This window comes from Pieris napi, chromosome 21 (genome assembly GCF_905475465.1).
Source record: "Pieris napi chromosome 21, ilPieNapi1.2, whole genome shotgun sequence".
Lineage (NCBI taxonomy): Eukaryota > Metazoa > Arthropoda > Insecta > Lepidoptera > Pieridae > Pieris > Pieris napi.
The window spans coordinates 2,856,630-2,870,595 of record NC_062254.1 but is presented as its reverse complement, the minus strand read 5'-3'; the positions used below and the strand labels follow the sequence as shown (position 1 = coordinate 2,870,595).

General features: G+C 31.1%; 1 protein-coding gene across 4 annotated transcripts in view; it reads right to left on the bottom strand.

Annotated features, from left to right (window-relative positions):
* LOC125060352 (facilitated trehalose transporter Tret1-like) overlaps positions 1-13,966 on the bottom strand; it is a 44,648-nt gene that overhangs the window by 18,857 nt on the left and 11,825 nt on the right. Inside the window, exons 1-2 of one of the 4 annotated variants that reach the window (XM_047665222.1) lie at positions 2,517-2,671; positions 2,203-2,253 (exon numbers count right to left, since the gene is read on the bottom strand). The exons of 2 other annotated variants lie outside the window; for them this stretch is intronic. In XM_047665222.1, the coding sequence (XP_047521178.1) occupies positions 2,203-2,246 (44 nt within the window). In that variant the 5' untranslated portion in view covers positions 2,247-2,253; positions 2,517-2,671. Of the gene's footprint in view, positions 1-2,202; positions 2,266-2,516; positions 2,672-13,966 lie in introns of those variants that run through there. One more of the 4 variants, XM_047665225.1, reaches the window with a different exon arrangement.

Below are 13,966 nucleotides of genomic sequence, written 5' to 3'. Positions count from 1 at the left end.
CAACCGTATAAAAAATACGGTGCAATGTTAATAAATAAATCTTAATTTAAACTAAATCAGTCTAATTACACCATTCTATCACAGTCTCTTTTCATTACAATGTAATTAAAATTTCACAGAAGGAAACAAAACGAAAAACATTGCAATCGCTCTGATTAAGTTAATATTAATAAGGGCATAGGTCTCCAAATCTATTTTTAATTCTGTCCAGTTACTTTGTAATTTAAGAAGCAGCAGAGAGCTTATCTCAATCGCGTACTCCCAAACAAATAAACACGTCAACGATTTCACAATCATTATCACGTATCATTAATCTGTATGTAAATTTATTTTTCATGATTGATGTTTAACTTTTGTTCTTACACAAGAGAAATGCAATTGACTGATTTCAAATTAAACCACGAGGTCACACATACTTTAAAAATAACAAATGCGATAAGATATATAAAAATAGTTAAGATTATTTGCATATATATTTCATTATGTCACAAGGTCCAACCCCTACTATGCAAATCTAATAATTCTTGATTAATTACATTCACCTTGGGACACTTTTCTAACCATCATAATGTAAACACGTTATATGTTAGCCTAAGAAATGAATTAGACATAGATTCATTTCGGCAACGATAATTGTGTCATTAAATTGAATATTTAATTTTATAAAGCATATGATCACGTGTATAATTATTTCATCAGGAGCGAAGAATGACACGACTGACTAACAAAAATATTAAAAACTCAAAAACTACAACCTCGATACAATTATAAAAACGTATTCACTATTCTTTTTTTGCTTTTATTTTATACTTTTACTAGCTGCCTCCACGAACTTCGTTTCTACTTAATGCCTAGCCTACCATTATAGTACATACCAACATGGAACATTTTGCTATGCTACCCCAAAAACTTTTTAGGTTTTTCTGTGATTGTTCTGTAAATAAACCTCAGAGTTCAAGTTATAAGTTTTTAACTAACAAATAAAAAATAGGGGTTGATCGTAAAGGGTAGATGAAAACAACTATAAATAGTATGTCTAAAGCAAGTACTCATCAGTACCAATCTAGTGGATATTATGAAAAAGATATAGGACGTAGATCTTTTCGAATTTGAATAAGAATTAGTAAAAGTCAATTTTCTTATAAAAACGCAAAATAAATTATAAATCAGCAGGGGTTGAGCTTAGAGACCTCCCTGTATAACAATTTTTTGCAGCTGATGACCTCATCTATCCCCTATTTGCGTTTGTTCCACGACTTTTTGGCTATCCTGTATATTAGGTAGACAAACATAGCAAACCATCTTAATACTATAGGAAAACATACCATTTCAACCTAGTACGAGAGTGTTTAGCTACGGTCATTGTAGATCAAACTCAAAGGAAATGAGCCAAAATGATGGCCATTATCAATTGTTCTAATTAGACGATAAACCGACAACTTGCAATCCGATTACGTATATATTGCGTATAAACGTCATTGGTAAATTTAACAACTCATAAGGACATACATGCGCACACGCAGCGTTGAATGAAGCCGCGGTAGATCGACTCCCATAACCCATTACTCCAGAATATCTATCACCCAATGAGTCCCTAATTTTAATATGATAACGTCTAAGGACAAAACCCAAGTTCAATCGCTTATTCCAGAAGTTTTTCTTGATAAAGTGGTTTTAATCACAAAATTAGTAAAGGCTAGCCTTCCTATTGAATATGTTTACATTCGCTACATTATTGGTGTGCGTCCATTATCAAATGCTCCTTTCAAAAGGAAACACATTCCTAAAAAACACTTTTAAATGTACGTTATTTCGGATGTAGATATCGTTTTCTCCATAAATGAATATCTCAATTAATCTCAATCTAATTAAATGCGATGCCATTTTATATAACAATCAGCCAACCATTTCATGTCGCGATTTTTAATAAATCTAGAAACAAGTGACAATCGTAGTTCGTGTTCCGCGGGCGTAAACAATGAAAGATCTAGGTGTTATTTTATCACAAAGACATAATATATTGCAATGAAAACAATTATGCAACCAATATACCATAATCTAGTCCCAAACTGATAAGTGTGTCGAGTAGCGTAACTAATAAACTTGAAATTTCACGTGCAGTTCGCAAAACATATTTACAAAAAAACTAGCTTTGTGTACTAACTACGAACAAAATATATAATAGCCTTATACATAACTTACACAGAACCATAATAAGGCACACCATCACTTGAAGTGCTTGCCATGCTGCATCTGATGATAATCACACTTATATAAGTTTTCGGCTTTATTTAACCTTATTAATATAACTAAGCCAAACTATTTATAAACGTACAGTTCAAAATCAATCACTTCACTGTCTTCGAACATAAAACTTTATAAAACCTGTTCTTTATCCTTCCATCAGTGTTAATACAAATTAACAGGAGACACAAAAGACCGCATTATTAAAAAGTAATTAAAACGAAAATATATCTCAGTAGAAAACCCACTACTAGTATAAACGAAGATCTTACATGGTCTTTATATTTTGATATATACAGTACGTTTATGAATAACCATTATATAACGAAACACATTTCTTAATAATCAATGTCGCACTTCTAACTTCATCTTCTTGAACCGATTAGTTTAAACTACCCAATACTTTAGGTCAGACACGGTTAAACCAATATTGACAACTGATAAAATGCAGATAGACCGTTCAATTGCTTATCATAAATGCGTGTAGGGCATTGTAAACACATCCTACCTACAATGTAACTTATAAACTAAAAACTTAATTATGTACAATTTAGACACATGTTTCTGAGTGATACGTATTATTTATTAAAGGTCACCATATCATACATAATTCTATATCTAAAGTACGTTACAAGTTATTTAATCTAAAATAAATAACAATTATGGTAAACATAAATGTTACAAAAAATTAAAAAATATTAATTAATAAATTTTTTTTGCTTATTGGTAGGCGAAAAAATACTAGTAAAACAGCGGATTAGGTATTAGATAGAGGATTAACAATTTTTTTAATTGATCAGCCCATTACCGAATATGTCAAGCTAAGCTAAGCAACAAGCAAGCTTATGTTTATTCTGTTATATTCGCGAAGAATTGAAATGAGCGGTGCCTGAACTCCTAGGTTGACCGTATAAAATACGTTGTGTTTTATAAGTACTACTAGGCCATTTTATACAGAATCTGTAAAAATACCAATTTAAAAAACATCTGCCCAAGGATGCCGTGGATATTGGTTCTATGAACATTCAATATGAAATTTCACTTGTGTTGTTTAACGGATTATATAGATGATACGTGTTATATATAATTTTACATAATTGTAAAGGTGCGCTTACACGGGCAATTAAAATTGCTCAATTCCAGTCAATACTCGTCAATTATGACGTCACGACTACATCAAGCAATTTACGGCAACGGCAACAAGCATCAATACTGCGCAATACAATATTGAGCGATATGGCACAACTTCATCAACTAGGCAATACTGTCATACACGAGCATTTCAGTATTCGCTCGCTATGGACGACATTCTTCTTGCTGCGGCCACTTGTAGCGCTTTTTTTTATTATTAATCAAAAACAAAAAAGAAAGAAAAGGAAAAGGCGTCTGGTGCGTCAAATCTGGGTGCGATCGTTTTTGGCAAAGAGGCCGCAATTTTCATTGTAAAAATAAAATTAAACAATTAAAGAAAAAAATAATTAATTAATTAAATTATTAATTTATGATTTTTTTAATTTTTCTTTAATTCTTTAATTTAATTGTTTTTTTTTTTTTTCAAGAATTAGATAATATATTATTCAAAAACTTTACTAGAATGTCACGATCATACTTTTGAATAAAGTAATTAGAAATTATTATTATTTAGACCTCTCGCTGTCCCCGCGGAAGCAAGACGGCAAGCCGCAAAACAAACAAGTGCGAATGAGACATATACAAAAATTGCTAGGAATTTCCAAGTCCATTGGATATTCGTCAATTCGTATCTGCGACATTGAGCGATATGAAATATCTGGAGCAATTAGAAGCAATATCGCCGAAATAATTTATTGACATTTATTGAATTTATTGAAATCGCTCCATTAATTGCTCCAGATCGGTCCATTCGTATCGCCGAGCAATTATTGCCCTCGTGTAAGCGCACCATTATATGAGACTAGACGGCAACCAGCTGGCTTCTAGATCACGCAGTATTTTTATACTAGAGACTTTGATTTCTAATTTATGCGAATTTTCATATTTTAGGCTCTTTACATTAAAATTGAGCACTGTTGGCCTAGTGGCTTCAACGTGCGACTCTCATACCCGAGGTCGTAGGTTTGATCCCCGGCTGTGCACCAATGGACTTTCTTTCTATGTGCGCATTTAACATTTGCTCGAACGGTGAAGGAAACCGACATGTCTTAGACCCAAAAGTCGATGGCGTGTGTCAGGCACTGGAGGCTGATCACCTACTTGCCTAAATGATCATGAAACAGATTCAGAAATCTTAGTCCAAGACCTAAAAAGGTTGTAGCGCCACTGATTTATTTTTTACATTAAAATTACTAAATTGTATATATACAATAGAATTAAATATAGCCTCAGGAAATATAACAGTATTCCAATCCAGAACCTGAACTTAACATTGGAAACCACTTTTATCCAAACCAGCACACTGCTTCGTAAAACGCCGGCTACACACTAGCCAGTCTACTGGCATTATCCATGGATAGGACCAATCCAGGGGCGGCCTTAAATCGTATACAAATATTAAGACGCCATTAGTTAATACAGAAACCATAATGGGAATGCAAAACTTGAAAAAAATCCAATAATATTAATGTTAGACGCCAATTATCAAGTTTCAAATTGTTCTGTTTAATTTCGATTCTTAGTATAAATAAAACTTAATTTAACGAATTTTAGTCATAATCAATATTAAGTGTCTGTTACTTTATAAGGTTATGTATATGTTAACGTAAAATTGTAAACACCGTTAGATTGTAATCTATCTCGCGAGATTATAAACTGTCGAAAGATTGTGAACCTCAGCGTACTGCTTACAATTTAACGTATTATTATTCGGTAGATTGTACTACACTAACTTAGTTATCATTCAAACTTCTTTGGTCAGTTACAGATTAATTTTACTTCCCAACAATTTCATATAACTACCGAATAATAATACGTTAATTTGTAAGCAGTTCGTTGAGGTTCACAATATTTCGACAGTTTACAATCTCGCGAGATAGATTACAATATAACGGTTTTTACAATTTTACGGTGACATATACACTTGATGGCTAGAAGTCTTCCACAGTCATATAGGTAATTCCTTTTGCAAACTAACGAGATGTGAAGTCCGCAGTAGAAGAGTTCCCTCAAAATTAAACAGAAAGGCAATACTGCCTAAGACTTGTGGATGAGAGGTCATATAAAAAAGATAATTAATATTTTACTATACTCTCATAAATACTAGTTATCTGTACCTGTTAACAATGTTATCAGTATCACGTGCTGACTAATACATAATTGTTTTAAATTAACATGATAAATATGTCAAGTTCTTTTGTATTAAAACAAAATATAACGATATATATAACTTAATGTGTATTAAATATATCCTCATAGATACGCTTGAAATATATATTATGTATACAGTTATACCTTTTCATTAAAAATATAACAAAGAACATAATTTCGTAGTCAGTATGCCGTAGTCCGATCATAAAATTTATCAATTTGTGATAAATGGCCAAACGTTTCATGAAATTTACAATTTAATTTGGCCAGGATAAATGAATCACCTTCTAGGCTCATAACTATCTAATTTCAGTAAAACATTCTAGTAAAATACATTCTACACAAATCCTGTTAAGTTACAGTTTATCAATCATCTTGCTGATTCAAACAAAATGAGATATTCTAAGATAATGTCGCCCAACAACAATTGTTTTAGAAAGCAAAGAAATCCTCTCCCAAATAATCATGATGAATAAATAATACCTAAACACTTGAAACTTCGCGTGATACTTTGATGTGTGATAAGATAATATAACGTTTCGAAATTGGCTGGTTTAGCGTATGTAGGGTCTTGTTGAATAAAAAATTCCTCGTATTAAATATAAGAGTTTCTGTTGAACAGTCTAATCACTAGACTATCACGGAACTACTGGATGATTACGACTAAATTAATACACCTGAAATCGGGGGGTGCTAACAAGAACAGAAAAGATGAATACAAGATCCTTCATTTAAATACAAAGGACATAAATGCTTAAGGAATAAAACGGAATAAGTTGTCCTAAAAAACAATAAATAATTTGCGACAAATTAAGAAAGGTTTCTAACGAAAACAAACGTGATTTTAGAAATGTATTCAGAATTAAGAACCGCGAACCGATAAAATTCAACAATAATGAAGCCAGAATTAATATCTAAATTTGAATGGTTTATATTCCATAATATGTAAATATGTATTTAAGTCTTTTGTATTAAGGGTTAACATTACTAAGCACTTACTTAGACATTATAGGTCTTATAGTTAGTAGAATTAATAGCTTAATCCTACCTTTGACCGAAACCATATAACAACCTTTATAGTGGTAAAGATTTATCGTGTACGCGGAAGTTGCTTATAGCTTTAGTTTTACACATGAGTAAACTATATGAACACTAAAAAAAATTGTTAGCTTATACAGTCAAAACCGTTTACGACATCGTTTAGAACAACATACCGGTTATATTGACCAAAATCAAAGGTCCCGGCGGGTAAAAGTATTACTTACTTAATAACGTCATCGGCTGTTACGACTATCGGTTTTTACGACCAAATATGAGTAATCCCTTCGATGTCGTTAATATAGATTTTGACTGTAGTTTCATGCTTGACGGTTCTAAGTTACTCCTTCTATACAAAAAGAATTGGTTGTCTGTAAAGTCGGTTTACGGGCGAAATTTTAAGTAATAACGTCATAAGAAAACATTGATAAAAAATTGCATACTTTTATGAATTAAATTCAATTATTTTTAATAATGTATCATTATTTTGAATAATAAAAAGGAGATAATTGAAAATATTTTTTCTCTATAAATTAACATATATTTGCATTCGTTAATTCAAATTATACAAATTAACAACTTAAGATAAATGCGTCACAAATCAAACTCTGATCGTGTCCTCTCAATCGCTTGTACCGCGCTCTCGCTTGTGCAAGCGAAACGTGACAATGAAGCTCAGCTCAGGTGAAACGTGACATTGAGTCATGTCACTTCATCGATTTATAAGATGTTATCACGTCAAAATGTCTGTGTGCTGCGATATTGCAGGCTACTCGATATTGATGAAGTTGCATGGATCTGTTAAGCGCTGCGCCTTCTAAGTTCTCATGTAATTTTCACACGTGTATTTTCTCTTTATATATTATATTAATATTTGATTGTCCTCATTTTAAGGTGTGTGATGTTTGAGAGTATAAATAAAATAAAACACATTTAATGTAAGAATACAGTTTGATTAATTTAAATTCCGTTTAATGCAAATATCCCCATTGGTTTCAATTACTACCCCTTTATGTTTTATTTAAATATACACTATCAAAGACAAATGTATAGTAATACTACACAGAAGAGAAATGGTCCCTTCTGTCAAAATCCAACACGTTTTTGAGATACCGTCATTGTCATGTGTCGACTCTGAAGCTTACCTAAGAAGTTAATAAAAATAAATAAAACGACACAAACTAATTTGTTTTACGAAAGACATAAATGAACTTAATATTAAAGGAAAAATTCTACGAAAGACTAGGCGGTATGGTCGAAAAGAAAATCATTTGTAGATCATAGGAACTTTAGGTTTAAAAATAACAATTGTATTCGCGGGGCGTAAGTCATATCAAAAACAATTATACCGTCAAATACCTTTATCAAAGTACTTATGACTATCAATTTTTCATGATAACGAGTATTGCATATTAAAGATACTGTCAAGTACAGATCATAAATATCGCCCGTGTTTATTATATTTTTGTATTATGTAACTAGTTGATCGCTTATTTACATATCGTGCTTAATCCCAATATAGATATCTCTTTATTTAAGAATACGAACTTGCATTGCGTACTTTATAATCATTTAATAATAATAATAAATAATAAAACTTTATTCATAACAGAAATGGTCTAACGCCAACCCGTGTTGTGGGTAACAACTTGATTACAATTATTCCCTGGTACATGGTGCATTTTGAATATATTTTTTTTAATCAAACAAAATTCGTGTAAGAATTTAACTATACGTGATGTAGGTATATGTATGTGAATGTATGTGTGTACGTATTATACACTCTGTATTTGAGAATGCCTGATATAGACCAGTGCAGATAGCCTTTAAAATAAATAAAAAGTGAAAAAAATCACAGTAGGATGAAACCCATTAGAAAAGGAGGGGAATATGATCAAAATGAAAGGAAAAATAAATTACGGTCGATCTGAGGTCGGGAAGGGGTAGGGGGGGAGTTTTAAGGGTAAAAAACGGTTTATCTCGATTTCCGGCAAAACTAAAAGTCCTATCGAAGAAAGTTAAATGGCAAAGTTGGAGGTAATGAAAAGATCTAAAACTTTTGTATTCACACATTTTTCACATAACCTCAAAATTTATGTGAAAAATTCAAAAAACCAAGTTTTTGGTTTTTTATTTTTATCTTTAACAAAAATATTTTTTTTTTAACGAAATTTGGTGAAAACTTACCTTTCTATGTCCCAAATACACTGTAATTTATTTGATTAAAAATATTTATTTGTTCACCTTATTTTGAATTAATATCGAAAAAACATCCTAATTTTCAATCGAAAATTCTGACGTCAAAATTTCAGCTTTTTTCAAAAAGTTGGTGTGCTTTCAGTTCGTTGAAATCTCTACTTTCCTATGGTAAAAAAATATATATATATTACCATAGTAAATCTTCTCATAAAACGCAAAAAATCGTATGCAGTAACGCCCAGACCCGTCATCCCCTTCCCTACTTCTCTATGAATCTTCTTTAAATTATAATCAGATGCCTATTTATTACTATTTTAAGATAACTTATATATACCTGAGTGACCTAAAAAAAAAATTAACCTTTAGATGGGCTAAAATTTTCGTATTTCATAGAGAAGTAAGGAAGGGGATGACAGGTCTGGGCGTTACTGCATACGATTTTTTGCGTTTTCTGAGAAGATTTACTATGGCAATATATATATATTTTTTTACCATAGGAAAGTAGAGATTTCAACGAACTGAAAGCACACCAACTTTTTGAAAAAAGCTGAAATTTTGACGTCAGAATTTTCGATTGAAAATTAGGATGTTTTTTCGATATTAATTCAAAATAAGGTGAACAAATAAATATTTTTAATCAAATAAATTACAGTGTATTTGGGACATAGAAAGGTAAGTTTTCACCAAATTTCGTTAAAAAAAAATATTTTAGTTAAAGATAAAAATAAAAAACCAAAAACTTGGTTTTTTGAATTTTTCACATAAATTTTGAGGTTATGTGAAAAACTGGTGAATACAAAAGTTCTAGATCTTTTTATTACCTCAAACTTTGCCATTTAACTTTCTTCGATAGGACTTTTAGTTTTGCCGGAAATCGAGATAAACCGTTTCTTACCCTTAAAACTCCCCCCCTACCCCTTCCCGACCTCAGATCGACCGTAATTTATTTTTCCTTTCATTTTGATCATATTCCCCTCCTTTTCTAATGGGATTCATCCTACTGTAATTTTATTTGGTTTCAAAAATTATCGGCACTGGTCTAATAGTTTAGATTAGTCTTAGTTTTTGTTATTCTTGAATTATTTATTCTTTTTTATTGCATCGCAATTCATGAATCCGTGAGCTTTTTAGTTTGGTTTATTTTTTTTTGTATTACTTTAGATTAAGATGGTGATCCTATAACTATTTTTATAAGATTTGGTTATGCACGTCTTGCACTTTACCCATGATATTTCTTTTTTTAGTTTTTTTTCTTACTAGGGTTGTCTGGAAGAGATCACTTGTTTTTCCATAAATGTAACGAAGTGTTAATAAATGTATGTGGTTTATAAACCCATTTTTTTCAACAAATAAAAAAGGTACTGACGTTTGTCATGTGTTTATCGATAATTTTTGTTTGTCGGTTATGACTTTAGGTAGGTAAATTTGTCAAATAATGGTCTTGAAAATCAAATCCTGAATCACTCTAAGCGTCAGAAACTAAGCGGCCTTTTTAGATGAAGATTCTGTGCCAAACAATTACATTGTATTTAATTAATACATCTGTAAATACAAGTAACCTGGTAACCAGTATTAAAAGAAGTACGTACAGTAAATCACAAATAAGTCCACAGAAATCGATATATCATAAGCCGATCACGTATGCAAGGAGTGTTTTAGGTATTTCTTATTTCAGCATTTGGCAAAGTACCCTTTGACGAAAATGGAGTGGACTTTGACCGGTAATTACATCTTGGCTTGGTATACTAATGAGCTCATGAATAATCAAACAGTTGGATTTCTGCCTGATTCCACTAGATAAATGTCTTAAGTTTTCTGATGTACTGCGAGTGTTATAGGAATATTTATGACAATATAAAAAAAAACACGAACATTTCCTTCATTAATCGAGCTACGACTATGAAAGAATAACTTTAACCAAGCTTTATAAGAAAGCACTCCAATTGTTTTAACAATCGATTTTTTCGCAAGTATATTTCCGCACTTTGAAAGCCAATTAATAAAACATTTATTTATTTACACTTTATTACCTTACACAAAAGCATACACATAAAAAAGTAGGTTACAAAAGTTATAAGGCAACGGGCGGCCTTATCGCTAACGAGCGATTTCTTATAGGCAACCCTAATATGAAACAATGAAAGAGAAACAGTTACAGATGGTAAAGTACAAGTGCTTAAAGAATTAACAAAAAAAAACACGTAACTATAACTAAAATAAAGTTATAAGTTGTGTTGTAACATTGTGTTTTCCTATCATAGCCGTACCTAGATAAAAGTAGGAAATGTTAGTTTTTTTATAATAAACTTTTTAATTTTATTCCACTGTGAATAATTTCTTCTGTACAAACATTACCTGTCCACATCGTATCCCTAACTAATACCTACTAACCGACGTGAGACTGATCTTAAATAAGATTCTTAAATTAAATTATAATGATTCATGTGCACTTTTTATTATTATTAATATTATTTTTTCATGTATTCTTTATTAGTTTGTTTTTTATTCCTGTTTAGTTTCTTTTTCTATATGTAACATATGTATTTTTGCACTTCTTGCCTACATTATGTCATTTTTTTTTTCTTTTCTTTCAGTGGTTGCCTGAAAGAGATCGCTCGAAAGCGATAAGGCCGCCAGTTGCCTTTCTTTTACATGTAATAATGTTAAATGTTTATATTATAAATCAACAAAGTGTAAATAAATAAATAAGATGTACCTAACAAAGAGCATTGACCGAGCACGATATCATATCGTGATAACGTTGGAACTACGCCAGGAGCCTTAACCTTGCCCTAACATTTGAACCGACGCCACCAAAATACTCTTCCTTAAAACTGTCTTAGGGATAAAGAATGGAAGTTCACCTGGTTGTACATTATGGATCCTTCAGTAAATTTAGAAAATGTTACTCATATACAATCAACAACAACTCGACCATAAACAATTATTTTTGGTTTTTCAGATATTTCCATGTATAAAAAAAAATCAGTGGCGCTACAACCTCTTTAGGTCTAGGCCTCAGATTTCTGAATCTGTGTCATGATCATTTTTAAATCTTATAGGCAAATAGGTGATCAACTTCCAGTGCCTTACACACGCCGTCGACTTTTTGGGTCTAAGACATGTCGGTTTCCTCACGATGTGATCCTCCACGTGTTAAAGTCATAAGATAAAAATAGGGGATAATCGTAAAGGGGTGAAAATAAGGGTTGTATTTTTGTATGCTGTATCATAAAAAAATAAAAACAAAATTTTTCGTCTAAATAATTAAAATTAAAATTTAGGGGTACTCTTAACATTTAGGAGTTTGAAAGATACATAGTAGCCGATTCTCAGGCTAACTGACTATGCATAAAAAATATCATAAGAATCGGTCGAGCCGTTTCGGAGGTGTATGGGAACGAACATTGTAACACGAGAATTTTATATATTAGATTATTAAGAAAACATTTAACTTCGACAGCAAAAGGATTTGGCCTTAAGGGGACTTTTTTTTGCTTTATACACAAGGTTTGATTATTTTAATCTGCCAAATTAAATATATAGGTACCAACTGTATGGTTCCTGGGTCAGTACCTCGATTACTTTAAAAAATACACTCGCATACAACAATAGAATATAAGCGAAATAATGAAATGTTAATTGCTATGTAACGAATGAATGCATTGTAACAGTTGAAGAGAGTGCCTACGCCTGGCTATACTCTGGGGGCGTAACTCCGACGATTTAGGAACTCGCCTCGTTTATAAAACTAAGAAAGCCTGAGTGAGCAAATTATTGCAGCATTGGCTCGTACACTAACATTCCTAGGTTAACTTTAATTACACTTTGTGTGTGAAGAATAACAACATATTAATTATTTATTGACTTGTAGCGGCGTAACAAGCCTTTGCTTGCATGATCTTACCATTACTAAGTTTATATTATAGAAAAGAATGTGGTTGGTAAACTTAATTATATATTTAATTATTAAATTTGACTGAATTATTTTAGCGAATGATATGAATTTAAACTTTGATAAAAGCAATATTATGACAATTTTTTTACTTTTTTACAGTATAAAACGAAACAATTCAAATCCATAGTTCTTCTAAACAAATTTTTATTTTCTACAAACGTATTCTAAGCGGTATTTTATACCGTTAAAACAACATATTAAAACCATGACCGCACAAGAATAAAACCTCATACATATGCATGGCAAGAAAAAATACCAACACCATCTATATTAATCTAGGTTATACTAAAACCTTCTTATGTTTTCTGGCAAAAACTTTCCACCATAAACTTGTTCTAAACTAGCTCCAAAATCTTATACAAATCGTCATAAACTGCCTATTTCATATTGCCATTTTAGTATGGCATATAAATCTATACACAAAAAAAATACTATTAAATATACATTATTATCCATCTACCTATCTATCTACCTTTTTTTATAGTTCTTCAATTTATTTCATGATTCTTCCTCTACAATGCTTAATCCATCTTTATTGATTACCACTTCTTTTACATGTGTGATAAATATACTAATTTTGTTGTATGACAGCTTCTATTTCTCTACAAAACAAGTAACTAAATGCAGTTAAATAAATTATTCAACGATCGCCAAATTCGTATTTAATTACAAATGCACGAATGTTTTAGGCAACATATCTAGCAAGTAAAATGTATTAAATGATTAGTTACGCAAATATCTTGTAAACGAATGTTATATGATATTTTGTTTATAAAATTACAGTCAAATATTGCTTCTTTACACTTGTCTAGAAGACTTGAGGTCGTAGATTCAAACCACGGCAGTTAAGCTTAAACAAATATCCTGAGGAAACCAAATAATGAACACGATGAGTGTCAGACACGGAAGGTTGGACCACTATTTGCTTATAAAAATATATGACAATTGAAATACGATACTGAAATCTGAGGTCAAAAGCCATAAATGGCTTTGCCATTGGATGTATATAGTGTATTGTTATGTATATTTTGCGAAAAATCAATTAATTACAAAATAATATTATAATCACCTAACGAAACGTCACTTGTTTAGAGATTTCTTTTCGATACAGAATTTTTAATAAGGCGAAAAATTAATTGTATAACTCGTAACATCACTATTTGAATGTATACAATGCGCAAAATTACTTTTACGATATAAAGTTTAATATTATATGGATAATATGAAAAATACGAACTATTTATT